The sequence below is a fragment of the Cinclus cinclus genome, chromosome 27, assembly GCF_963662255.1.
Source record: "Cinclus cinclus chromosome 27, bCinCin1.1, whole genome shotgun sequence".
Lineage (NCBI taxonomy): Eukaryota > Metazoa > Chordata > Aves > Passeriformes > Cinclidae > Cinclus > Cinclus cinclus.
Genome location: NC_085072.1, coordinates 6,854,805 through 6,882,666, shown reverse-complemented (window position 1 = coordinate 6,882,666; position 27,862 = coordinate 6,854,805). Strand labels below are relative to the sequence as shown.

General features: G+C 54.7%; 2 protein-coding genes across 2 annotated transcripts; both read right to left on the bottom strand.

Annotated features, from left to right (window-relative positions):
- Positions 1-340: 340 nt before the first annotated feature.
- On the bottom strand, positions 341-12,194 carry LAD1 (ladinin 1). Its single transcript, XM_062509582.1, has 12 exons — positions 12,142-12,194; positions 8,849-8,989; positions 7,097-7,574; positions 6,550-6,693; positions 5,793-5,839; positions 4,944-5,016; positions 4,409-4,540; positions 3,963-4,052; positions 2,781-2,858; positions 1,176-1,284; positions 849-903; positions 341-662 (listed from the first exon to the last, which is right to left on the bottom strand). Exons 1-12 carry the CDS (start codon positions 12,177-12,179, stop codon positions 341-343), a joined length of 1,707 nt encoding a protein of 568 aa, XP_062365566.1. The 5' UTR covers positions 12,180-12,194.
- An 8,185-nt stretch (positions 12,195-20,379) lies between these two features.
- TNNI1 (troponin I1, slow skeletal type) lies at positions 20,380-24,337 on the bottom strand. The gene is given in 9 exon segments (XM_062509549.1): positions 20,380-20,487; positions 21,788-21,964; positions 22,433-22,522; positions 22,609-22,740; positions 23,275-23,316; positions 24,127-24,179; positions 24,182-24,227; positions 24,229-24,312; positions 24,314-24,337. Coding segments are annotated over 9 exon segments (756 nt in total).
- Between the last annotated feature and the right edge of the window lie 3,525 nt (positions 24,338-27,862).

Genomic DNA, 27,862 nt, shown 5'->3' with positions numbered 1-27,862 from the left:
AGGTTCCCAGACCCAACAGTGTGAAAGCCTCTTCCTACATTCTCATTGCCCTCCTCCTTCAGACACCATTAGATGCCACAGAGCTGAGGGAATAGCAACAAATCCAGCACTGTTAAGAGTGTACACAGAGAAAAAGTGGCTCAAGGAAATATTTATGCATCCTCTGCACAGAAACGCATCAACATTTTCATTAAAGCTTGGAAATGTTGATTTGGTAGAATTAGGAGAACCCAGCAGACATAAAGAGGAAATATTGCACTGACTACAAAAAATCTCCCAGAATTTGCTGTGTATTAAACAATCCAGTTATTCCTCACACTCCTCAAAATCCCCCTATCCTTTAGCTCAGGGCTGGCTGCTCACAGATCTCGGGCTGAGTTAATCCTCTGCTTTCCTCCAGGCTGCCCAGACGTGGAGCTCTCCTTTCCCACCGTTTGCTCCAGAAATGGGTCATGTCCCTGCTCCAGTCCTGCTTGACAGGGTACAGGAGCATCCCACCACTAACCCACCCCCTGGGCTGCCAGAGATCCAGGGCCAGGCTGGCCGTGGGCGTCACGTCCCTGCGGTCCCCTGCAGACGAGCAGGGAACGGGGATCTGGGAGACTTCCCTGGAACCAGGGCAGCCAAAATCCACCCGAGCTACCTGGGCACCCATCAAGGTGCTTCAAAAGACAAATCGTAAATCAGCCGGAGAGAGTCCTGGTGCTTTATGCATGGGAACACCTCCATGGAACAAAAGACCCCAGGGAGAGCGGCCGGGGGGCACCCTGAACCCTGAGCCGGTTCCCTCCCGGGTCTGCATCCAGCACACCCCACCCCGGGCGGGGCGGGCGCCGCCCCAGCCGTACCTGAGCGCCGGTGCTGCCGGGGAGCGCGGGGAGCCGGCGGGGTCTGGGAAAGGCTCTTTGGGGCAGGAGGCTTTAAGGGGCCTCCAGCGCCCACCCCGGGGCGGGCAGCGCCGCAGGAATGTGCCCGGCGCCCAGCGAGGAATGCAACACTTGTGAGCTGCTATTTCGGCAGCCGCGGCCCTGGCCCCCTCCGCCGCTCCCCCTTCCCCCCCAGGAGCCCATATAAGCCCAAGCTATTGTGTGGCCTTAAAGATTTGCTATTTTAAACCCTCCGGGCCGAGATACGCGAGCGCCCGAGGGGCTGACACAAGCCAGCCCAGCTGTCACCGGGGCCGGGACGCTGATAAGGCAGCGCTGTCACCAGTGCAGGAGCAGACCCTGCCAGGCAGCTCCGACCCGGCTCCCTCAGCCGCTGCTCCGAGCTCGGGATGCTGCACTGAGAAGGGAAGAGTCTGTTTTTAACCCCCCAGGACACATTTGATTTGGGGTTTTCCCTATTTTTCCCTTTTCGGGAGAAGGGAAGGGAACAGTTTCCAGTCCCAGACCAGCAGTAGGGGACCAGGAATGTCTTAGAAAGAGCAACTTTTATTAGAAAAAAAAAGCACAGAGAAACCAAAGTCCTTTCCCAAGCCAAACAAGCAGGATCAGCTCCAGGGGCACCAGCAGATTCTCACACTGAATTTGTCACCACAGTGGCTAGTCAAAGCGCAACCCAACCCCAAAAAATGGCCCCAGTAGGAGAATTTGAGCCCTTTGCCCATGGCACCATAAAGCCACCCTAAAGGTGTTGAGAAAGCATCCCCCATCTCTGCTGGATGGGCTCAGCAGCCCAGGGAATGCAGGATCAGGGGCTGCACAGCAAAGGGCTCAGGAGGAAAGGCAAGAGGGAAATGAGGCCCAGCACAGGGCACTCGGCTCCATGAAATTCCCCAGACAAGACTGTGGCCATGGCCCCTCCCTGCATCACTGGAGGGTCACTGCTTGCAGGGGCAGGGGATGGGAGGGACAAGGACAACTCTGGTTCAGCTATGTGTGGAAGGAAACACCAGGGCTAAGTCCCCCCTTCTTCCGTGAGCACTCATGTGACTTCATGATTATCAGCCTCTGGTTGGGTCACTCTGGCAGCGACAGCCTGGCAGAGGGGTGATACCTGCCAGTCCCACCTGCCCCAGGAAGCAAGGATGAACATGGTCCATGGATGTGCAGCTGGAACTCCCTTGGCCAGGCAGGTTCTCACCCCACTTACATCTTCCAGCTGCTGTGTGTGGGATCCCCTTTGCCAGGGCAGTTCCAGGGCACAGGCAGAGATCAGGAGCAGAACAGCAAAATGTGGTGGGCAAACAAGCCGGGAGTTTGCCTTCAGCATCTGCAGGGAGCCTGTAGGCCTGGACATCCCCAGACAGGCAGTGAGTGGGGACTGGGGGCACAGGGAGACTCTTCCAGGCTTCTTCCTTCCCATCCCACAAGCAGAGGGCCCCATGACCTGGGCTGCACCCACACATGGCACAGAGGACTCATGGCAGTGGCTTCTGGATGGTTGGGTAGGGCTGGGCTTTGATCTTCAGAGCAAACCAGTTTTTCCCAGATGGTCTGATACCACAGCTGGTATTATTGCAACTGGAAAAGAAAGTGGGAACCACTGAGGCTGTGCCTGAGGCTGCAAGCCCCCAGATGCAGCTGCTTTAACCAGGACAGAGGCTGTCCCCAGCAGGAAAGGGCACAAACAGGCATCATCTAAATCCTATCACAGGCCATGTCTCTTCACCTGCCAGACCAGAGTCCTTCTCTCCCTTACAAATGCCTCCAGTTGTCCCTTCCTGCTGACTCCCCAAAGTCACAGGGTCCTGATGACCCCCACGTCCCCTCTCCCCCCATATTCTGCCTCTGCCCCTGCCTCAGAGGATGTACCAGGTTTCAGAGCTCCATAATTACCTTGGTGTCTCCAGACGTGTCTCCAGGCTGCTTTATCCAGATGTCTCGCTTTGCCAGGCTGTTGATTCTCCGGATTTCCTGCAAACAGGAGAGTCAGAAGTGACAGGAGAAAGTCTTCCCCATGCATCGTGTGCACCGTTGCCTTGGTCTGACTGTATCCAAAGCTCGAAGCACACATTGTCCAGGTAAGACCAGCCAGCTTTGGGATCCTGCACCTAGGAGACCCTCAAAGCCAAGTGCAGCTCCAGCCACAGAAGTGGAGCAGGTGCTGTTAAAGAAGAACTGATCAAGGAGCTGCAGGTTTTCCCCAGGAGCAAACCCTTTGTTGGCACAGCTGCCTGGCACAGACATATCTGGGCAGTGTTGATCCCCCAGCCTGGACTCACCTTCCCTGGCTGCAGGGCTGGATTGAAGCTGTGCCTCATAAGCCAGGTGGCTGCCCTGAGCAGTGGCCAAAGCCCTCCCCACTGCGAGCAGTGAGACCTGCCCAAGACCTGCTGAGCCCCGCCTTTCCAAGAACACCAAACCACTCCGGGGCCAAAGGCTGTCTCGTCCCTCTCTTGCACACTTGTCCAGGGAGTAGTAACAGTGGTCAAATCATAACCTCTGAGTCCCCTTGGCAGGGCATTTTGCACCCACAGCCACAAGACCCCCTAGTTTTGGGGGTTGGTTTATATGCAGATATTGTGTAGATGACACCAGATCCCTCATGCACCAGGACCTCTCCAGGCACACACAGTCTCCAAGCCACTCAGAGTTGAAGGGCTGAGCACACAACTCCTCTCCCATTGGCCTCCAGGCAGAGCTGCTCATCCAGACAGAGGAGATAGGATGGCAGAGATGGGGTCATGCTAGGGTTGCGAGGTCAGGTACCCCTGCGTGTCCTGGGACATGCACCCATGGGAGCTCCTGCTCTCTCCTAAACCCACCAAGGGCTGGAATCAGTCATCTTGGGAATTTTGGGCTCACAGTCAGGACACAGCAACAAGTAGAGCCCTGATATCTCATCATGGTGGCCCTGCTGCCCTGAGACCTCCAAATCTGGCTAAACTGCTCTCAAACCCTTTAATAGCTTTAGCCAAGGGTTCATCCACCCTTCAACCCAGCCCCGAGGTGCAGCACCATGTCCTGTGAGACTGCCTGGTCTTAGGGCTCTCACTTGAGGTTGACACAAGCTGGTACCTTGCTGTTTTCCTCCTTGGCAGGCTCCTGAGCTCGGCTGATCCACAGATTAATGCGGGATGTCACCGATCCTGGGATCTTCAGGCTGTCCTGTGGCACAGAGAGGGACACCAGGATTACAGCAGTAGTTCTCCCTCTGCACGAATGTAACCCGGCCCAGTGTCCAGGGCACAGAGAGACAGAGCGGAGCTGCAGCAGGCAGAGCCCAGCCCACACGCTGGCTCCATCCCAGCTCCTCAAATTCCAGCGCCAGGCAGGAACCTCCACAGTGCCGGGACAGTTCCTGTGCCTAAACGCAGCCCTGGCACCCAGCTCCCACCAGTCCCTGCAGCAGCCTGCCAGGCTGAGCCCGGTATCCGAAGAGGGGACGATCTGTCCGGCAGTCGGTGCCTGCCCCAGCACAGGAGCCGCTCGGAGGTCCCCGCTCAGCGCAGCCCCTGCCTCACCTTCCTGAGAGCCGCCGGCTCCGCCTTGCTGGGAGCGCTTCCCTCGAAGAAGTTGCGCTTGCTCGCCACCCCCTCCGAGGAGAGCAGGCGACTCTTCTGGACAGGCACGGAGGATTTCACCCCCTCCGAGCGCTGGGAGAGAGAGGGGTGTCAGCAGGGCCATGCTGCATCCCGAGGGGTGAAAAGCAAAGTCCAGCTTCTGGCTCACACTCTGAGCCCCTGGGGATCTGGTGCCCCCTGACCAGCTCACAGCCTTGTGCACTGCTTCCCCCAATGGACCACAGCATCTCCAGATCCTCTTCAAAGGACATCTCCCTGCAGGACCATGCAGCATCCCCAGACCCTCTCCAAGGGTCCCTCCTAAAACCCTGAGGCCAACTCCTTTTCCTGCCTGGGACCATCTCCTTCATCCCCATCAGCTCTGGTATTTGGTTCAGCTCAAGCCCTCCCCTCCTCACTGGATTCCAGGCTACCCCCTCTGTCTCCCCACGCATCCCTCCCATCCGTGCCTGGCTCTGCCAAAGTCCTTTGGTACCTGCACCGCCGAGTTGTACTTTTCCAGCTTCTCCCCAATGGTGCTATTGCTGCCTGGGATCCTCAGACTCGCACTGGTGAAGAAGAGGGAAGAGTTGAAACCAGCCCCCTCAGGATCTCCTGGGACTCAACCAATGGTCTAGGAGAGCTGCACTTGGCAGGAGAAGGCCCTGTCCCACTCAGGCACTCCTGCATCTGTCTGCCAGGTGAACCAAGCAGTCCATTCCCTGCTCATGACCAAGATCTCTGTGTGTCACCACTTTTCCAGGGCCACACTGAACACTGAAATATCTCAGAGCTCCTCAGCCTGTCGTGGGTTCAGCTCTGCCAGCTCTGAACTGCATTGCCCCCAATATCAGTGTGGCTCTGCCTACAGCATGCACCTGCCCACGGAAGGGTGGAGGATCCCTTGACCTGGTCACCAAAGCCAGGTTAGGTTGCTCATGGACCTGTTTTAATGTCCCCATGGATTGGATCTGGGCAGACACAAGCACCAACATGGAACTACATGACTTAGGAGACAGTGGGAGCTTTCTGGGGGATATTGGAGCAACCTGAGAGAGCAGAGGATATTCCTGCCCATGGCAGGGGTTGGAATGAGATCTTTAGGGTCCCTTGGAATGCAAATGGTTCTGTGATTCCAGGATCTCATTCAGATGCAAGCTGCACATTGGACATTGTCCTGTCCCCTGCCAAGCATCACTGCCCACCTAGTCCAGCACCCTGGGGACCAATGTCCGGCAGATCTGTACCAGGTCTGTCAGGCCCCATCACCTCCTCCTCCCTTGGAAAACAGAGGATGGCAATTCCTGCCCAGCAGGACCAAAGCAACACGATGAGAGGTACTGACCTCCTTGTGAGAGGGCTTTGGCTCTCTTTCTGGTTCCTGGAGATGATCTGGAAGACACAAGGAGAGGAGATCCGCAGGGAACTTTGGTTATCCAAGATAAGCATGGGAGACACTATATCACTGATCTCCCCCAGGAAAGCTCCATTTGCACCCACACCAGAGTTTATCTCATCTCAAAACTCCCCAGACTACAGACACTTTACAGTGGTAACAGTTTTATTCCCAATAAAGCCTCATGGAAGTCAATCAAGTGTAGCTAGTCAGCCCTGACTCACAGCAGTGATGATCTTGATTTGTTCTTCGTTTTCCCAGCCTCTTCAATCACTTTATTCCAGAGATATCTTTTGAAATTAAATATATTCTCAGACTGTAACATGGGATGAGAGGAGGATGGATGTTGTTTTTATCCTGTGCTTTCACATAAGACTGGAAAGCCTGGAAGGTGGATGGTAATTCCTGTAGCTCTGAAAATTCTGAGGACAATGAGCTCCCTGTTTTCTCATCACTTCCCATGAGTTTTCTGGCCAGAACAAAGTGGATGAACTGGACATGTTCATCCTCACATGCCTTCACTCAGACACAGAGAAGGAAATGAGGAGGAAGAGGGATGCAGGACTCCAGTGCCCAGACCAAGGGTAAATTTTAAAAAGACTTCTGGGAACAGGCTCTGTCCACAAAACCCAGAATCCAAAGCAATCCTTCCTTCCTCCCATCCTTCACTGCCTCAATGGAATCCTCCACCTGCTTTAGCTCTTACCCGAAAGGAGACGGTTCGTGGGCTGGCCCGTCGGATGGAGCTGCTGAAGGTGACATGAGTTGAAGAAGGGTCTGGCTTTTCTGCAGGCTCATCTTGGGGAGGGGACAGCTGGATTACCTGCTTTGAGGGATTCCTGGATGGCTGCTGAGGAAAAAGGAGACCTGAGATGCATCCCTGCAGAGAAGACTGAGGTGCAGGAACTGAGCAGTCGGGGTAGGAACGGGGCTGGAGGCCAGAGTTTGAGATCAAAATCCTCCAAACCTTTTCTGTCTCAGACATACAGAGTCCCAAACAGCCCTTCAGTGTCACCGTGATGGCAATCAGAGGGACTTGCTGGAGAAGGTGATCAGAACAGCACAGACCAGGGAGGGCAAGGAGGTAGTGTCCTGTCCACCACCTCATGGTTTGCAGCTCTCAGAAAAACCTTCTCCAAAATCCTTCAGGTACCATTTCCCTCCTGGTACTTTTGGGCTGTCCCTCTCTCTGGTCCTCCCAGCACCCAGGACCTCTCCCCCCGAGGCCTGGTGCCCCATGCATTCCTGCTCACCTGCTGCTCTGGAGATGAGGTCACTGCTGAGGTTTTCTCTTCTGTGCTGCAGTTTCCCACCCTGGTGAGAATCTTCACCTCCCGGAGCCGGCAGCTCCCCACCTCTGGTGGTTCCTTCGCCTCCTTCCTCTGCTCCCCCCGAGGAGTCCACACTCCTTGGTCTTTGTCCTGGAGCCGTGCCCTCACCACCACCTTCCTCTCAGATGCTGGCTCCAGGTTTTTGTCTCCTGGCAGATCCCCTCTGCCCTTAGCTGCCTCCTGAGCCCGCTCTGCAGCCCGGCTGCTTTCCTGCTTCCCCCAGGGCTGTGGCCCTCTCTCTGGGCAGCTTTCTTCCACCCCTGCCTCCTTCTCCTGCCTCAGTTTTTCACACACAGGCGGGAGGCACCTCGTCCTTCTCCCTTCTTGTGCATTCAGCACCTCCGAGGGCTTTTGCTCCTCCCCATCCTCCAGAGACTGCGGCTTCAGCAGGGATGGAGATCTAGGAACAGGAACAAGAAGGGATGACAACCTTAGCATCTGGGGCTAGATGGGTGGATTTCATGCTGCAAGTGAGGCAAAAGGCTCTGGGAAGGGACATAAAAATCCTACCAACATCCTGGAGTCCTCCCTGCAGACCAGAGCTTGCAGCCACTCTCATACCCATAACCCAAGCTCAGCTTTCTGAGAAAAAGTTTGATATTTTTTTTTTGTAGTAGTAGTAGTAGAGATGAAGCATTTCTGCAGCCTTGTCCCAGGACACCAGCACACACAAAGTCCTGTGCCAAGGAGATCCAGGCTCAGAGCAGTGTGCTGGGTCTGCTGCTGGATAAGAAGTGTGGTGGTGACTCTTCACTGGACTAAGAAAAATCCCAGCAACTTTAAGTGGGAAGTGTCGTTTGCAAGTCAATCTGCTCCGGCAGGTCCACCCACAGTCCCAACAGAACCTGTGAAAAGTTGTTTCCCCTCCTTCCCCCCGGGGAAGCAGGCACAAGGTCTGGGAAGAAGGACACCTGGCAGGCTGTGTCTGCACACCCCCAGGACTGGGAAGGAGATGGGATAACACTTGCCCTCCTCCTGAATTGCCATGGCCAGCCTGTCAGCACTAGGGAAGAGGAATTTGTCCTTCCCACCTGGTTCATTTTAGTCACGTCCAGCCCCCATCCACCCCATATCCAACCCAAGCATCCTAACTCCATCCCATCCAAAACACAGAAACACCTCTGGAGTGGGAGTCTCACTGTGGACACAAACCACCCAAATACTGGACACTTCCAGGATCAATTTAAAGAGTGGGTCAGGTTATGTAAGGGCAGCCTGGTCCCAGAGCACCTCCAAATCCCAGCTCCCAGCCAGGGACTTTGGAAGCACCACTTGAAACACCTTAGGTTTTCCCCACTTCAGCAAAGGTCCCACAGCGTCACTGTGAGGTTCAGAGGGGCAGCACAGCCAGCCAGGCTCTGCCTGCTCTGCTCTCCCGTCCTGCAGAGCTGGGCACCCCTTGCGTGCTGCAGATCCCACCTGCAGCACTCACCTGAGCTCGGCCCCGGCACCAGCCCTCCCCCAGCTCTCCTGCTCCTGTGCCATGGGGAGCCCACCCGATATATCCCCACCTTGTGCTCCTCCTGGGGAGCCCATTCCCTCCTCCCAAGGGCTGTTGGTTGGAGCACACCTCTTCCCACAGCTGAGCCCTCCCTCAGCCAGGAGCCATTCCCACCGACCACAGCAGCAGGTGCCAGGGCTCATTGTCAGGAGCAAGGTCAGGACCCCACAGACCTGCTGGCAGCTGGGCTGGTGTCTTTGACAGGGCTGGCAGGTTCCTCATCCGTGGATGTGGACGACAGCAAGTTCCGGTGCCTTCGCCGGCGCTCTCTTTGCTGCTCCTCCTCATCCTCCAGGGTCCTCTGCCTGGCCAGGCTGTTTGGGAGCAAACACAAGAAGGACATGGGGAGGCTGTGTGCTGCATGAGCACCCTGAAGCCCTGGTGCCAGACAAGAAAGGAACTGCTACACCCTGGGCAAGGCCAAGGGGTGACAAAAGTCATCGTGTTGGAGGAGAGTAATGCCTGCATGAGCCAAGCATCCCAAAGTGCTCTCACTCCATCCAGCTGATGCAGGTCAGTCGCAAAGCAAGCACTTGACTTCCCAACTCCTATTTTCTCCTGGTGGAGGGAACACTCATTTCAAGGGAATCCCTAAGAAAACCTTCCGGGGGAAGAATATTGAACCTGTACCTCAGTCAGACCAGGACCCTTGAGCTACCACACAGACCTCAACCACACAAACTGGAGGGGTAACCACTATGGTACAAGATTTTAGGCCAAAACCAAGTAGTGGCGATGGCAATTTAATTTTTATAGAGCAAAAAGCCTCAGATGCAAAAGTATCAGAGGCTGGAGGCAACTGCTAAGAGACTTTGCCTGGGGATGGCGCTGGCAGGGCTCCTCTTCCCCCCTGCATGTGCCTGGACTAGGAATTGTTTATAATCACAGACTGAGCCAAAAAGACACGGTTTGGAATAATCTTTGAGCATTTTATTTTGCATAAGCCAAATGTGGGTTGTTGGGGGGGAGTTTTATGGTTTTGAATTTTTTGTTTGGTTGGTTTTGGCTATGTGAGGGGTTTTTTGTTTGTTTTTTTTTTTTTTTATTTTTTTCTGTTTTTTTTTTTATTAATAAAATGCTACTCAGAATAAAAAGTTGTCTAGAAAACACCATCTCTGCCATCCTTTCTCTGTGCCAAACCTGTCCACCCTCTGTGCCAGTGCATGAACTGCATTGGAAAACATTTTTATTGGCTGTACGAAGCTTTTCTGAGGCAGGTTCATCTCCCCCAACACGAGCCCTCAATCAGCCACAAACACTGCAGGGAACCCCACGGAGCTCCCGGCGCCCCAGCAGAGCCTCCCTGCGCAGGGTTCAACCCGGGACCTCATCCCAGCTCCGGCCAGCGTCACCCAGGCTCAGGCTTTACCATGAATTTGACTTTTAGCGAAAGTTACAGCGAGCGCGGCCGCGGGGACTCGCGGCGGGCTCCGAGTTACTCAGTAATCTCAGCCGGTCATAAATTAAACCGCTTTACCCCCCGCGAGCATTTGCGGCTTCTGTTCTTCCTGCTCGGAGCCAGCGGAGCGCGGCGGGGGCACAGGAGCTGGCCGAGAGCTCAGGGCTGGGGACAGGGACAATGCCGGGCTGTGCCCTTCCCTCCCGCCGACCCCACAGCCGAACAGCCCCGACAGCAATCGGACCCACGGCTGGGGAGCTCCAGGAGGTCTCCGATGCCGCGCTTGGTACCGGGAGAGACAGGGCTGGGAGGGCTGGGATGTGTCCAGGGAGCATCCCCAAGTGGGACGGCCCCGCTCCGTGCCCGTGTGCACACAGCCGTGCTTGCACAGCCCCGGGCCAACGATCCCTGCGCGCACATCCCCAGCCAGGTCCCGGCTGGGGATGACACAGGTCCGGTGCCTCTGCACTCCTGTCCCTCAAGCAGTGACAGCACAGAGCACTAATGCCGGGCTAAATCCTCATAACGACCGGGTACTTCTTTGATTTTACACGGACGGTGTCCTTCGAAGTGAAAATGGTCTTTTCCTGCCTTGAATTACTGTGGCTCTTTTTGAAGCAGCACAAAACCTGGCACTACCTGCAGGCAGCTCCTCATTATTTGTAATTAAGCAATTCACCCATCAGGCTATGGATTTGCTCTGCCAATCTTTCCCTCCTCTTTTCAAAGAGAGATTTATTTTTCACTGTCTTACCTTTTTTTTTAACTCAAAGAGATGAGTAAAATCTTTGGCAAGTGTCCCTGCCTTGTCCTCTCCTACCCTGTCAATGATTAGTGCAGAGATTTCTGACATTTCTGCTGTTTCAGTACTGCTTCATCTCAGGAGAGCTCAGGAAATGCCTTCCAGGGTTGTGAAGCACACAGGGTGCAGGACCCAGCTGGGCTGATGTGGGGGTAGGTCCGTGGCTCAGAGGAGATGGATCTGGACAGGGCTGGAATGGCCTCTGGATCTGTCCCACCCATGGCAGAGGCAGCTGAGAGCTGGTGGCCCCTCGAGCAGTGGGGTCTCAACTAAAATAAGGAAATTTTTCACAGTGGGAGTGGGGAGGCCCTGACACAGGTTGCCCAGAGAAGCTGTGGCTGCCGCTGGATCCCTGGAAGTGTCCAATGCCAGGCTGGATGGGGCTTGGAGCAATCTGGGCTAGTGGAAGATGTCCCTGTCCATAGCAAGGGGTGGAATGGGATGAGCTTTAAAGTCATTCCCACCCAAACCATTCTGGGATTCTATGAACTCTCCTTTCTTACACTCAGTACTGAGATTTGCAATTAAGTCTCAGAAGCATAACAGCCACTTGGACCAGGATTCCTGCTCTGATTTGTGGGACAGCCTGGCTCTGAGTTTCCATCACTGCTCCTTCACAGCCGAGACTGGCGGGGCTCTCCTGGGGTCTGCAGGGAGTCAGGGCTCATCCCACCTTGCTCCAGCCTCGTTCGAGCCCCTGACCCACCCCAGGATGCTCAGGAGCCTGCCCTACTCTGGATCACTCTTCGGGAACGCCGAATGAGCAGGCAGTGCTGCGGGGATTGCTCAGGGATTGTTCAGTCGCTGCCGCTGAATCAGGGCTTGCTCAGCGCACCATGGGCTGCAGTTTCGGCAGGGCAGGGCAGAGCAGGACACGCACACAGGGGCTGCATGGGCATGAGGGGAGTGGAAACGCTCCCAGCCAGCTCAGATCAAGTCTGGAGGCACAGCCCAGACAGTCTGTTCCCCAGAGAAAGGCAAAACAGACCCAAAATGTATCCAGCATGGGGCGAGAATGCTTAGCCAGGTAATTCTCCTGTGCCTGGCTCAGCTTCCCCGGGCAGCAGAAACAAAAACGCCTCTGATCTTGCCCAGCCACAAGAAACTCCAGTAGCGCCGAGCTCTCCGTGGGGTTGGCATTCACCTCCACCACTCCCAGGGCAGCTGCCCCCTCTTCCCATCTTCCCCCAGCCCCTTCGGCCACCAGCAGCCCACCCTCATCCCTCCCTGCTGAAAAGGGTTAAGCATTAATCCACAGCGCTTACCTGGAGAGATCGGACCAGTTCCTTCTGCTAAAGGACATTCCTGCTTCCCGGTTTTTTCAGAGAGCCCCCAGAACCTGAGCAGACATCCAGGCCAAGGTGCCGTGGGAGCCGCGGGGATCAGCGCTGCCCGGACACTGCTGCCCGAGAAGGGAGGGAAGAACTCCCTGCAAGGTTATTTCCCTGTGCACCTTTACCCTGGCTGCCACCGGTTCCCCAGCAGCTGCATCACATGGTTCCTTATCTACCTGACACAGGCAGGGCTGTGATTTGTGTGCCAGCGCGGGGCGAGAGCCGCCCTGCCCAGCAGTGCCACGCAAACCCAGAGCCCTCCCCGCTGCCAGGCTCCGAGCCGGGACCCGCGGCTCGGGCCATCCACGTCTCCCAGGGTTTCGGAGACAACTCCCTGTGGAGAACCTGTTCTACCAGCCACAATCCACCAGTCAAAAACTCCTGCAGCCCGGCGGAGGAGGTGAATTACCCCGGGCTGAGTGGGAGGAGGTTGGCTCCCGAGGATCCAAAACAGTCATTAAAACACCTCCGGCTGGGCGCAGTTCAGCCCTTTCCAAAGAGCTTGGGAGGGTCCCCTGCTCCTTCCAGCCCTTTCTAGATGTCTCGGATGGACCTGTCAAGGTCACCTCATTCTTATGAGCTTTGCTGCAGCAGAGAATTCACAGACTCTTGGGGGAGGGGGCTGGAGCATGGGGCGATCCAATCTTTGTGCACTGAAGCCCTGTGCCAGAGGGGAGCTGTGTGCCCAGGCTCATCCCACACCTGGACTCGGCCCATCAAATCCATCCTCCTTTCTGGCTCTGCCCCAAGACCCCCACCCTTACTCGGGGCAGCCACTCCTGCCAAGGGCAGGTGTGAAGGCACGGGGGCACTGCCTTTAGTGGGGGAATGGGGGTTTCTTGGGGGTGGATGGGGGGCTCAGGCACAGCAGAGCCGGGTCCCAGCCTGGATCTTTGCACAGCATGGCAGCGACCCCAGTGCTCCCACTGCTCGGAGAACCAGGAACTATTCCCTGCAGGAAATATCAGCCCGGACCCCTTGAGTACAGCCTCTGCTCCCTGTGAGATCCATCCCTGCACCAGCCCGAGGAACTGGTTGTAAGGCTGAGCTGGCCCTGCATGCCTCCAGCCCACAGGGGTGTGCCATGACCTGAGCAACGATTTTAATCAAAGGTTCCTGATTAAAATCCCATTTCTAGGAGATAGCCCGGCCAAACAAGCTGTCCGCTCCAAGGAGGGCTCATTCTCTGCTCTTCTTTCTTCTTGCAGTAATCACTTATCTTTCAAGTGTTTTCATATATACAGAGAATTCAGTTAGTTGTGGCATAAGGGAAAAAAATTACTTAAATAAACTTGCAAGCATCCTGCTAATTGCTAACAGACTATGTATAGCAGTCCAGCATGAGCAGCTCCTCTACAGCAATAAAAGCTCTGTGATTAATGCACAGCAAGCATGGTGCTCGCAAAACTCGTTGCCAAAGGATAGCACTGGAGCACAGGACTTTGCAGGGTTTTCCAAAGGATTAGACTGAACATAGCACTGAAAGAACACCCCCAGCTAGGATCTACACAGCAAAGGAATATAAAACCTCACAGTCTGCAATTCCTCTGGTTATTAAGTTAAAGAAATTCTAGATGGGCATTTTGTGCCTGGGGATTAGGCAGAGGATGACACTGGCTGCCTGGCTGACACTTGCCCTCTCGCTGACACTTGCCCCTTCCCAGGGCTTTATTTGCAGCTCAGAAACCTTTGGAGCAGAACAGTTTCCTCTTTATTCAAACCCAGGGAAATGGTCAGTAGAGAAAAATATCCTTCTCCCAAGGCCTATTCCTTCTTCACTGCTGGAAATCTCCTCCTTTATCTTGGATGGGTCCTGCTGCGTTGAACAGCAGCACAAAACATTGGCCTCTCATGTCTGGAGATCTTTGCTGCCACGGAACTCTTGTTTTCCCTGATGTTCCTCATGTCTTTTCATGTCCACCATAACCCCAAAATCTCACTCCCAAGGAGGTAAAGAAGCACAGATCCCCTCATCTCACAGATGAAGCCATGCTAGATTTTTCCCGTGTGTCACTTCATACCCCTCTAAACCTCCTTTGCCACTTTATCCCCAAACTCCAAGTGCTGCCAGATCTTTTTGAATGTATGCATCACCAGTCTCCCCCTCTGGTGTGTCAAAATCGCAGGAATTATCAGCAGTTTGTTATCTCACTACTGTTCTCTCTCTGCTGGTTGATTATTTAGTTCTGTGTGGACTTTTCCTCTGAGCTGTCCTTGAGCTAAAGGTCTTTGCTTCTGGAAACCCAGGAAAATGCTTGTCTCCCAGGTCACCCTTATGCACAGGCTCACTGATGCCTTTAGCAAACAACAGTCATTTTGTCAGACTGGATTTCCCTTAACAGAGTTATTTAGGCCACCCTGAGCTCATCCTCAAAGCACAGCTCAAGCTGCAGGTCCCCGGAGCTGAGGGTGATGAAATCAGACAGAGAGATGAGGGAAAGGGTGCCCAGAGAACCAGTCTGATGTTTGTCCAGACCCACTCCATTCTCCAGGCTGCCCCATCTGCTGCTCCAGACTCACAGCCCTGAGGGGAAGGCTCTATGCTTGTGGCCGAGGGAGCAGAGCCTGCAGGATGTGCCCTGAGCAGGGAAGCTCCAGGGCCAAATCTTCTCCCCTGCTCTGCCTAGGGGTGCTGCACCTGCCCGAGGAGGAGCCCAGAGCTTCCCCTAGTGTGATCAGCGGAATTCATTAATACCCTCTAAGGAGCTAGACCAGTTTCAACAGGGCTGGTTTTTCCCTTGGGAACATTGTCCTGTGTCTCATCACAGTACAGAGCCTGTTTCTTTGGCTACAGGGTAGTGGAGAGCTCCCAGTTTCCACAACTGTGCTCTAATTACAGCATTCCTCAGCTTCTCCCAGGGCCCAGTCATGAACCTTCCATCTCCATCCCTTGTGCTGTGCTGGTACCTCAGCCTCAGCCATGGCTCAGCTCCTCCCTGTCTCCTGAGGCTCATCCCTCCTGCTCTGCCATGGTGAAGCAGCATTTTCTTCCCAGGCTTTCCTCCTGAGCTGGGACATGGGACTCCATGGCCAGGAAAAGGAGTTTTCCCTCTTGCTTGGCTCCATCCCAACACTGCAGTGATGCCATAGCTCCCAGAGGTCCCACCAGCATTTCAAATTTCTCAGAGGAGCTGGAGGTCTCCCTGCATTCCTGGGATGGTGCTCTGCAGGCCCTGGAATGATCCAGGGCTCTCCTTCCCCCTAAAATGTATTCAGCTTTTGGGAAGATGTGTGTGATGGTACAGAGAGAGCTCTGTAGAAGGGTTTGAAATTGGTGCTTGCTCAGAAACTGAGCCAAGCCAAATCATGGCCTTTTCTAGGAAAGGAAATATTCCTAGGAAAGGAATTGTCTGAATTGCCTGGCACCAGCTACCAGAGGGCTTATTTTCCTTTAGTATTTTCCTTTAGAATTTAGCTTTTATTAAAAAAAAAAAAAAAGACAAATCCTGCTTTGGAAATTCCACCACAGTGCCTCATTGCCCTCCAGGCTCCTATTCCATACCCTGTAGATTGGCCTCTTCATCAGATGTCATCCCTGTCTGGAGTGTCATCCCACTCCAGATCTAATGATGGCAAACAAGGGATATCCCCCAAAAGTGAGACCAGTGAAAACTTCTCAGGTGATGGGCAGAACAGGCCTGGCTCACTGCCAGCAGCTCTGTGATAACTGCACCCTCATAGCACAGGGAGTGACAGAATCCCAGGGTGCTGGGGCTGGAAGGGACCTCTGGGGATCCGCCAGTCCAGCCCCCTACCCAGGGAGGGTCACCTGGGAACCTGGTGACACAGGGATATATCCAGGTGGGTTTGGGATTCTCCTGAGAGGGAGAGTCCAGGCCCTCCTTGGGCAGCTGTTCCAGGGCTCTGCATCCTCCAAGGAACTAAGCTCTTCCTCATGTTGATGTTAGAGTTTGTGGCCATTGCTCCTTGTCCTGTCCCTGCACATCCCTGAGCAATTCCTGAGGAATCTGAGAGCAGTGGGACAGTGCTCAGGCCCAGCAAGGGAAGCTGGACAAGAGGGATGTGCCCTGCTCACCCTGAGCCCTGCTCCTCCCCGGAGTGCAGCACCTGAGAACCTGGGAGGCTCCAGGAGGAGAAAATTTCTTCCTGGTTTTTCACCACAGAGGACACACAAGATGAGCTGGAATGTGTCAGGGGTGACAGGGGGTTGTGCCACAGCCCTGCCATGAGGTCTGATCCTGCACCCAGAGCCCACAGGGGTCCCAGGGTGATGCTTCACCTTCACTTCAGGGACTGCAGCCTGTGCCAGCCCTGTGCAGGACAAGATGCTACAGTCACCTGCAGAGGCCATGGAATAAACTTCACCCCCTCCCACTCCAAGGCTTCCCATCACCACTGACCTTTCTCCCATCCTCCCTTTGAAGCTCCAGCTTCCAGCTGAGCTGCAAATATTCAGGGAAATATTTAGGCACAGTTCAGGTGTCTCTGAGCATGACTGGTCAGCAAGGAGGTCATACAGCCCCTGTAACTTGGAAGGGACCACATTACCACCAAAGAGGGATGTTTTCAGAAGAAGTCCATACTGTCTTGATGATTTTTTTCCTACTATTTTTGTCCAATTTAATTTGAAATTTGTTTAACTTTAAGATTCTAGTGCTTTGCTTTGCTTTTTTTCAGGAGTCTAGGCTGCAGTGGAGCAAACTGCAGGACAATGGGGACTAGGTTCTGCTCAGCTCAAGGAGACAGGGCTGACTTCCAGTTCCTCTGGAAAGAGACACCAGTGACTCCTCCAGCATCAGTCTCTCTCTCCCTGAGAACAGCCTTGTGAGTCCCCATTTGAGCTGAATTTTCAGTAAAAATGTACTGGAGGGTTCCTTTCAATGAGCAGATGAGCAGAAACTGAGGTGGTTGTCACCTGGGAGGGAAACAACCATGGGACTGTAGAGCTGTGGGGTGAGGGAAGCCAGGTGTGTTCCCCTTTGCCATGGAGAGAGCTGGGATCCCAGCTGGCCCAGGGCCACAGGAGCAGCTCCAGAGCAGAGAAGAGGAAGACTCAGATCCCAGTCCCTGATCCAACCAGGAGAGCTCAGAGCTGACTGTTGCATCTTCCCCTGGAGACTCAGTCCCACTAAAATAGCTTTTTCCCCTGCACTTTTTCTGTGTTCCTAATAAAACTGAAATCTTTAGAACTTTGTTTTCCCATGGCAGTCAGTGTGGTTTTCCACCAGAGAGGAATGAAAATGGGACCCAGTGACTGGGGAGCATTATACCTTAAAAAAGTAGGGAATCCTGTAGAGGGAAAAGTTTTGCAGGTGGGTTTGGAGGTGGGTTTTTACTCTCTAAAACACAAGGTGTTTTTCTCCCCCTAATCTAAAACACAAGGTGGCCCCACAAAGCCACCTGTAGCCCATGACAAGGGCATGTGGGTCCTGGGACCTTGATCAGCACACCTGGCTGCCTTTGGGACTGCAGAATCACCCTGGGGAGCCCCTAGGTTTGGCTCTGCAGCAGTTTTAGGTGAACAAGATCTGAGGGCAGGCTGGGTACAGGGACAGCCTGAGTGCCCAGCACTGACCAGGGGCTGGTGCACAGAACCCAGCACCCCTATGGACTTCCATCTCCCTTCCATCCCTTTCCATCCCACAAACTCCACTCTTCTTTTTTAATCACCAAATTAGTGCAATTGTACTAAGATCAGAGAATTGTTCTCAGCCACTGCTGTGCCATTTTCTGCTTCTGTTCCAGGCCTGAAGAGGGCTTTGTTTCCATGAAACCTCTCTCGCATTTTCCAGCTCTACCAGTTTGTCAGGTCACAGTTATTAACTCTCCCTGCACATATTTCTTCCTCTGCCAGGACCTGTGTGAGTTCCCTCTGGGGATTCCCGGAGAGATCCCAGGATCTCAGACCTCAGCAGTGCTCCTGCCTGGAGCACTGAGCTTGGAGGTGTGAGCTGCCAACCAAAACCTTCTGCCTCCAGTGTGGGGCAGGCTGGGCCCTGGGATATGCTGGGGTCTCACCATACATCATCTCCAGTCACCCCTGGGAGCTGTCACTGGTGTTGGCCAAGGCAGAGACACTTCCCAGGGCTGGGCCTGCCTGGAACCTCTCCTGGGGTTGCTGGAATGAGGACAAAGGAGTCCTGGCACCCTGCTAGGCAGCAGCTTCTTGGCCAAATTAAGCTTGAAAAGATAAAAAATGGGTAGGAAAGCCTCTATGTGCCATGCAACTGCTCCAGTCCTGCAGGAGGATACTGAGGGCATGGAGGGTCAGGTGGAAGGACAAGGACTGAGCATCTCAAAGAGTGAGCTAAGGGAGAAAATTTTCCAGTGGCAACCTCTTCTGATCCATTCCTGATTCAGGGAAGAGTTTGCATATGAGTTTTGAATCCCCATGAAGGAGCTGCAGGGTGCTTTGGCAGTCTTGAGTGCTAGTGGCTGGGCTAGAGAAGTGTCCCCAGTAGTCTCCTCCCTCACCCTCTTATGCCTGGGGACAGTGAGCAGATCAGGATCTCTGAATTGGCCAAAGGAAGGGATGTGATGCCAGAGGAATTCAGCTGTCTTGGAGACAAACCCAAACCCCGACCTCCCAAAGCCTCTCCCTCACTCTCACTGCCAGCCACGAGCATGAGTCTGCTGTGGGAAGTCCTGCAGGAGCCATCCTTTCCCATCCCTTTATTTAGGGAATGCTGTGTTTTTCTGGGAAGGTGCAAAGCCTGCACACTTTTCAATGCAGTTTCCTTCCAGCCCTGTCTGGGACCTGCCCTTTGCTCCCAGTTTATTGCATTTTCTGCACTTTACAGGCTCACTCCAAAGGGATGGGGGGTGCTGCAACACACCCTGGTGTGGTATGGGCTGGAATCTGTGGATGCTGCAATTCCTCTGAATACCTTGGGAGCATAGACAAGGCACTGCTGCAGCTACCAAGAGCATGCTGTGTGTGTGGGCTGAGAATCTCCTGCAGTGCCCACCCAGTCAGGACACCCCATGTAGTTTGAATTCTCACTAATTCACACCCCCAGCCCTGCTCTAGAATAAGCTGAAACTTTCCCAGCTGCTTTCACTGACCAGGTGCAGTATGGGGGGCTGTGACACAGGAAATTATTGGGCTGGGGGGGAAGCACAGGATGTTTGGCCTGAAATATGGATTCACCTCTGGAATTAAGCCTTGAAATGGGGCTGCCCCAATTGTCACAGCTCCAGTGCTTGTGGTGAGCAGCTGGTAGGGGAGTTTGTGTCTGGAGCTCTGAAGCCTTTTCCCAAACAAGAGGAGAAGTGGGGCTTGGAGAACAGGCAGCTCTATTCATCCTGCCTGGTGGCTGGGAAGCTGCTGCACCCCTGAGGCTCAGCAAGGGTGGCCCTGAATGGGGCAAGGGGCCTCAGCAGAGCTGCTGGGACATGAAGAGCAACCTGGGGATGGAAGGGATGAGCCCAAAGCCTTTGCCACCCCAGTGCTGTCTGAGTGCCAGCATGGGGACATTGCAGGGTGACCTGGCCCTGGGCAGAGTTCCCCCAGTGATGAGCCCACGCGACCTCAGGCCAGGACAGTCCTTTAATACACATGTGGCTGCACAGGAACATCTTGGGGTGACACATCTGGGGCTGAGCCGCCAGACATAGGGGGAGCAGCAGCTGCCTCTGGGGTGTCTCTGTAGGGCTGGGAGGGGATGGGTGGCCAGTGGCCCTTGGGGAGAGCATGGTCTGTGTGGCTGACAGAGGGGGAACGCTGTGGAGGAGAAGGTCTGAGGGCACTGCTGGAGGGAAAAAGCTCAGGTGTCCTTCCCACAGCATTGTCCTTGTGTTTCAGCTCAGTGGGAATTCAGGGAAGGGCACAAAGGGACAGAGGAGTAGCAAGGGCAGGCTGGCAGCAGGGATGGGGATGGTCTTCTTCCCAGTGCTCCTGTGGGAGAGAAAGAACAGAGGGGCAAAGGGGCCACTTTGGGTGCTGCCAGCAGCCTGAGGGTGCCAGCAATGCCCACAGGATGAGGGTGGCACGGGCAACACACCCAGAGGGGAGCACCCAGGAGAGTAGCAGGGGGGCTGGAAAGGACCTCATTGCAGGGAGGTGTGGGACAGACCCCCAGCCAAGGGTGGGGTGGGACATGGGGATGGGGTGCCTATTTTTGTAGGGGATGGGGCATTTCTGTGTCTCTCCAAGCACAGCCCAAGAGGCTGAGGGAGAACAGGGGGATCAGGACCCAGCCCTACCTCTCACTGTCCCGTGGGGGACTTAGCAGCATCGAACATCTTCTTCCTCCCCTCCATGCCTGACATGGCTTCCACATTCTTGCGCCAGTCTCCCACTTCCACAGGGCGTTCCTGTGGGAGAGACAGGACTGGGGGATGAGGGTCTGGAACGGGGCTGGGGGATGAGGGTCTGGCAGCCCTGCCCGTCCCTCCCCCTGCACAGGGCCCTCAGCTGCGGGACACAGCTGCCCCCTGTCGCTCTGCTATCTGTCCCTGCACAAGGAGCTGCCTGGGGGGATGGCAAACTACGGCCTGATCTCCACAGGGAGATCTGGATCTATGTGGATACTCCCCTCCTCAAAGCCTGGCCAGGTTGTATTCATGCACCAGAAGGCTCAATAATCCCAGAAAAAATTTCTTTAGGAGGAAGAACCACATTGGATTTTGGGTTTACACCAGCACAGTAGGGCAAATGTTTTTACTGAAGTAAAAACACTTCCTGCATTGCCCTCCAACCTCCATCTTCTGTGAGCCTTTGGTGGGGACTGGGACTGTTGGTGTGACAATAGGAGCCTGTCAGACACTTCCAGAGCAGACTGGGAGGTGACAGCAGCTCTGGACAGGTGACAGCAGCTCTGGGAGCCAAGGTGTCTGCTCTGCTAACACCAGCATTTGTAGATTACAAGCTGTGCCCCAACACCATCTCACCACATCTAGAATAAACTCAGATCCCTTCTCCACCTCCTGCCCAAGGCTGTAAACAATTTTCTGTCCAAAGAGCTGAAAAAGTGCTAAAACACACTGGGGGGGCACAAAGGAAAAACAGGTGAAAATTGAGATTCTCATCCAATTCTCATTCAATCTGCTGAGCTGGAACGAGCTGGTGAAACCCCTCTGGGGAGTGGGGATCCCCAGCTGTGCCTGGGGATGAGGCACCAGCGTTTGGGCCTCGCTGGCTTTGAGATTTTCCCTTCTCACACCTCTGCCAAGCTGGTGGGAACTGGGCCATTTATCTCAGGCCAAGTGCTGGGCTGCTCTGTTTTATCTAATCTGGGTCTGGGAGTTCCCTGGGAGTTTTCTGGGTGTGATTGTGCCCAACAGGAGCTCTCCTGGTTCCCTACAAGATCAAAGATCAGACTCTGTATGTGCAGCTCAGCAGTGGTGCCAAGGGGGCCCAGGTGAGAGACCCCACACACTCTTCCCTGGGAGGGAAGAGCACCATGGACACAGCCCTAAACCTTACATGTTACCATCCACCAGCTGCCTTGCCCAGTAAAACTGGTCCTACGTGGTCCCACAACATCCCACGATGGGAATGGCCTCACAAGGCTTGTTCCAAGGCTGGTAAGAAGTGAACACAAGGTATCCTGGAGAAGGGCAAAGGCACCCTTAGGAAGTGTGTCCATCTCCAGCCTTCAGAGGAATCACCCACCTTTTCTGTGTCCTCCTTCTTGACAGACTTCAGGTTAGCCCTGAGATCCATGGACACCTTGTGCTTGGAGCCCAGCAGAGCCCTGAGCATGGCGTCGGCTGAGACACGAACCCGGCGCAGGGGAGGGCGCTTGAACTTCCCTCGGAGATCAAGAACTTTGATTTTCAGATCTTTAATCTGCAGGGGCAGGGGATGAGTTGGAGTGGGAAGTCACTGCTGGACTGCCTTGCACAAAGAGCCCCTGTGGGAAGCAGTAGGCTCTGCCAGCACTGAACCCCAGAGGGGTCTGCACCTCTCCTGCAGGACCACCCCCACCAAGGCTCTGCCCACCCAGGCTCTGAGCTGGTCCATGGGCTGGGCCCAGCCTGCTCAGGTGGGAGCTGTACCACAAGAAGTTCTCAGACCCACAGGGGTGAGCAGGAGAGCAAGGAACTTCTCTGTGGACCCCAAGGACAGTCTGAGTTCCCTTGGGCAGGAATGAACCTTGCTCCAAGTGGTGCCTTGCAGAGAAGACACCAGCCCTGAGAAAACCCTGGTGTCTGTCCCATATCCCAGCTCAGCCTGGTCCATGACACAACCCCACTGAGGCCAGAGCTGCCACTGGGAGGGAGTTTCCAGAAGAAACCAGCCTGTCCTCTCTCCTACCTCACGGGTGTTATGGTTGCATTTCGCTTCAATGTCGTATCTCTCCTCATCCACAATTTCCACCTTCTCATGCAGCTCCCTGCACAGGTCCTGGGGGCCAAGAAAACAGGAGAGCAGTGAGCAAGGCCCCTCCATGCTCCCAAGGAGATCGCTCCACCCTTGTGCCTGAAGAATACCTGGAGCTGGCTCAAGGAGAGCCCACTGGTGTGCAGTGGAGTGACCCGCTCAGACAGGTACCTCTCCTTCTCTGCCTGCTTGTCCACAATCTCCTGATCCCACTCCTCCTTGGCTTTGGCCAGCATCAAACTCTGTGAGCAGAAGGAAATGTCAGAAGTGTGAATTGAAAGAAGTTCCTGGTTCCCCCAAGGCACTCACACACTATCTGTAGGATGGGACAGTCTCGTGTGCCAACCCCCTCCCTGCTGTCCCCAAACACACATCAAAGCCTCCCCAGAGCTTTGGTGTGGGGCCCTGGGGGCAGGGGGCAGGCACTGGGGGCTGTGGGGGCCGTGGTCCCACTGGGTGCTGACGTGAGCTCTGCAGGGGCAGGGAATGTTTATCCCAAGCCAGAGCCCGTGGAGCTCCCAGGCTTGTGCTGGAGCACAAATGGGCTGAGGCTTCAGAGCTGAAGGTGTGGGGGTCTCTCCCCACCTCAGTGAAGAGGAGGTTTGTTTGGACCACAAATCCCACATGAGTGAGAAGAGAAAGGTGGAGTGGGACCTGCTCCCCACAGCCCATGCTTGAGCCATTCCTCATGCCTGTCCCACCAACCCCACGCTCCAACCTGGCTCCTTTCCCCCAGCAAGACAAACCCCAGGGAGTTTCCAGCCCTCGGGACTCACCTTCAACAAGAGTTTGCGTGAGGCTGTGATCTTGGATTTTCTCTAGGGGAAAGGGAAGGGAAAGAAAACACCCTTTGAAAACAAATGCACAGCAAATGCAGAGCAGCACCGAGATTTTCTCCCAAAGGGAAAGACACTTACCTCTCTGCAGGCACGTGAGCAGCCAGGGAGGAGCAGAAAAAGACAAGAGAAGAGAACAGGGTATCAAGGAATGACAGTAAGAAAGAGGGGACACTCAAGCAAAGCATCATGTGTTGTTGCAGTTGGTTCCTTTTTTCTGTATCTCACAGCTGCCACCAGCATGTGAGCCAGGTCTGAGTTGAAGATGCCCTCTGGAAATGCAGTGGGAGCTCAGGGCCACAGCTAAGAAAGTCAAAATGTCACTCAGGTGTGACAGGTGAGCTGGCACTGTGCTCATCACGCCAACTGCAGCTCAGTCCCTGTGGTTCAGACACCCTCGTTCTCCCACTTCAGCTGGGTCAGGATGCCTGGATCCTGCCCAGGTCCACAGGATTGGGACATCCCCAGGTCATTGCTCCCTGAAAGCTTTGCAGGGAGTTTCTCCCTTCTCTGCTCACCAGGGAATGTGTCGTAGGATTTGTACAACGTGCCACAGAGAGCCTCAGGCCAAATCCAGAGGTGCTCCCCCCCTCTCAGATCCACATTTTGGGATCTAAGAAAGCCCCTAGGTTTGAACTGGAACATTGAAAGGGTGAACAATCTACATTTGAAGACAGGTGAATGGCACAGGGGTCTGGGGCAGGGCAGGGTCTCCCAGTTGATCCTCCCTAAAGGGACAAGCGCAGCTTTGGACGAGCCTCTATGGGATCCAAGGGGACTGCAGCTACTCACGGCTCTGGCATCGCGGCGTGTGCTGTTCCCTGCCAAAGAAAGGGAAAGAAGCTGAACAAAGGTGCCAGTCCCAAAGGCACACAGAGGCAGAAGGCAGCGAGGGAGCGATGCCGAGGTGCGGTGCTGCCCCGCGCTGTCGGCCGAGGGAAGCAGCTCCATCCCCTGTGAAACACGGGACGAGCAGCCAGGCTCCAGCAAAACCTGACTGCATCTCGGGCAAGCTCCAGCGTGCCGCCAGCCGGCCTTGCAGGGCTCGGGCTCCTGCTCCTGGGGGCTTTTCCCAAGCTCCGAGCTGTTCCACCCCCGGCTGTGTCGCCCGCCCCAGCTCGGGGCGAGGGATGGAGGCTGGAAATCTCAGGAGAAATGGGGGTGCCTCGGGGGTTCCTCCATTGCGTCGGCTCAGGGAGTCCTGTTCTGCAGCTCTGGTGGGCAACAGCAGGGACAGGAGAGCCAAAACCCATCCGAGGAGTGCCAGAGCAAAGGGCAACACCTCTGATCTGAAATAAGGCTGAGGGCTGGGGGTGTCTAGTCCGGAGAAGAGAAGAGAAGGATCCAGGGAGAGCTGAGAGCCCCTTCCAGTGCCTAAAGGAGCTCCAGGAGAGCAGGAGAGGGACTCTGGGACAAGGGATGGAGGGACAGGAGAAGGAGAATATCTCCCCACTGCCAAAGGGCAGGGTTAGATGGGATATTGGGAAGGAATTCTTGTCCTTGAGGCACAGGGTGCCCAGAGAAGCTGTGGCTGCCCCATCCCTGCAAGGGCCCAAGGCCAGGCTGGACAGGGCTTGAAGCAACCTGGGATAGTGGGACGTGTCTGTGCCCATGGCAGGAGTGGGACTGGATGGTCTTTAAGATCCCTCCCAACCCAAACAATTCTGGGATTCTGTAAGTCAGTGCCCACAGATGAGCAGGTTCCTTCAGCAACCATGTTCCAGGTGAAACAGGGTTTCCTATTTTACATTTGCCTGGTGATCCCAAGCCCTGGCAGCTGCTCTAGCCCACGCTGCTCCTCTGGCCCTGCTTGGGCCATGCTGACCCCTCCTGTGCTGAGCAGCCGGGGCACTCTGTGAACCCAGGCAGCAGAAAAATGTGGGGGAAATACCAATGCTTTTTAATTTTTTTTCAGTTTTTTTTCCCCCCTCAAACAGTATTTTCCAGGAGTGAAATGGACAAGCTGGGATTTTTTTGCCTTGATCCTTTTGCATCCCCCCACATTTTGAAATTTGGAAACTGCTTTAGACCTCAAAGATGCATGCTGGGGGAAATGAAAAGCTGGTCTCAAACAGCTGCTCCCAGGTTTGTGTGGAGCCTGTGCCAAGCCAATCTCAGGGCACCTCCTGGCTCTGTTCCCATGTCCCTGTTCCCTTCCCATGCCCCTACAGCTCAGCCAGAGACATGTTCTGAATAAATGGAATTTGCAGGGGGAATGTAATAAAATCCCAGAAGGAATCATCTTCCCCAGAGCCTCCCAACCCAGATCCCTGGATTTACAAGGAAAAGCCCCAAGAACAGAAATTTCTTTGTCCTCAAACTACATCAGACAGATCCTGTTTCCTGCCTTTGTGGAGGTTTTTGGTGCTGTGACAAACATCCCAGAGGACACCAAGCAGCGCTAGTGCCTTGAGCAGAATGGATCCCAGCTACTACTCCTCAGTTTATTTCAGGGGTGGCAGAGGAGCCTTTCTCTCTCTGGAGCTGACAAGGACTGGGCACAACCTCTCATCGTTTCCATTGTCCCCTGCTGGAGCAAAGCCCAGCATTCCAGCATTCCTTGGGGTGGTATCCACACCACACCTCAAGCTCATGACCTCTACCAAGGTCAGTCACATTTTAGGGCCAAATAGTCCTAAACTGGCTTCCCAAACAACAGCAGGGACCCGGCTGTGCCAGTGAGACATCCCCAGCAATCCCCAATGTCAGGACTTTTGGACTCCAGATGGATCTGGAGCATCCATGAGAGACTTTGCGCCCTGATGGGGACAAGAGGATATGGACAAGCTAATTTTGCACTATTTGCACTGTCCCAGCTGTAAAAAGCTTATAAAGGTTATTGAACTAGTGGATCATGTAAATCCTTAAAAGAACAAATCCCATAAACCCAAACACAGTGAATCCTGACATCTTCCCCCATCCCAGGAGGCTGGAGACAAACCATAAGCAGTCTCCTAGCTACCCCAGCTCCACACTCTGTTCTCATCCTGAACCTCCCATCAGTGAGCCAGGCTGGAACTCTTAGGCAAGTGCTCCCCAAACAGTCCTGTTTGCCACATTTTGGAAAAAAAAAAAAAACAGGCAAGTATCAGCTCCAAAGTCTTTGCTCCCATTGTAGCCTCACCAATTCTCTCTCCAAGAGCAGAGGAAATGTCTGATCCACCTCAGAGACGGGGAGAAATTCAGGCAAATTCACTTGCTGGGGGCTCCTCTCTGTCACATGCAAGTGCAGGGGTCTCATGCCCATGTCACCACCAGCACACCCAGAGGGGGACACGGGACAGTGGCAGTGTCTTACCTGGCTGTGCAGGAGGGAAGTGATGCCTGGCCTTGGGACAGCTGTGCTCTGCCAGGGCTGTGGCTTGTGCGGGGGTATTGAATCCCAGCCCTGCCTGCAAGTGGTCGGTAAAAATAGCACAAATCCCCTCCTCTGAAGGCATCTGCTGCAAGCCCTGGGCGTGCTGTGACTGCTGCTCACACCTGGGGCACTGCCTGGAACACAGGGACACAGGTCACCCGTGTGTCACTGCACTCCCAGGGCACCCACAACCCCCCTTTGGTTCAGGGAATTTCAGGGCTGTTTGCGTGGGAATCATCCCAGAATGGTTTGGGTGGGAAGAGACCTTAAAGACCGTCCAGTCCTACTCCTGCCCTGGCAGGGATACCTTCCACTGTCCCAGCCTGCTCCAAGCCCCATCCAACCTATCGAACACTTCTAGGAATGGGGCAGTCCTGTGCATCCTGGAACCCTGTGCCAGGGCCTCACCACTTTCACAGGGAAGAATTTCTCCCCATTATCCCTTCTAACCCTGCCCTTTGGCAGTGGGAAGCAATTTCCCTTGTCCTATCCCTCTAGGCCCTTGTCCCAAGTCCCTGCCCAGCTCTCTTGGAGCCCCTTTGGGCACTGGAATGCCCCCAGCTTGGACAGCACCTGCTCACACGTGAATTGTTGGGGACACACAGACAGGCTCAGGCTGACCAGTGCTGGTGATGCCTTGGAGATGGGCTGGATCCTCCTAGCACCTCTGCCTTGCATCTGTCCAGTGTGACGGAGCTCCAGAGATGCTGGAAAAAGCAGGGCAGGGGGTATGAACAGCCTGAGAGCTGCTGCCATGCTGACCCCTGCACAATGAGGCACACACAGGACAGCTTTGGCCAAGAGGCTTCCTGGGAGCCACCAGAGCAGGACAGTGAACCTCATCAGGCCAAGCTGCATTGCTGAGGGGAGATGGTGTAAACCAGCAAATGTGGAGTCACGCTTCAGCCAGGTGGGGTGGGGACAGGAAGGTGCAGTCCCCTCTTTAAGGAGAAGGACCAGCCCCACTCACCCAGCACAGCACTAGAGATTGGCATGCTCAAGCAGCTCCCAGTCTCTCACAGGCTCTGAGGTTTTTCCCCATGAAAAGCAGTGAAAAAGCTGCTGTCTGCCCCACTGCTCCCCACAAAGCCCCTTGCTCAGTGTCCCTTTGCATGACAAGGACTGCAGAGCAGGCAACACCTGTTCCCCGGGATATTTTCAGAGACAAAT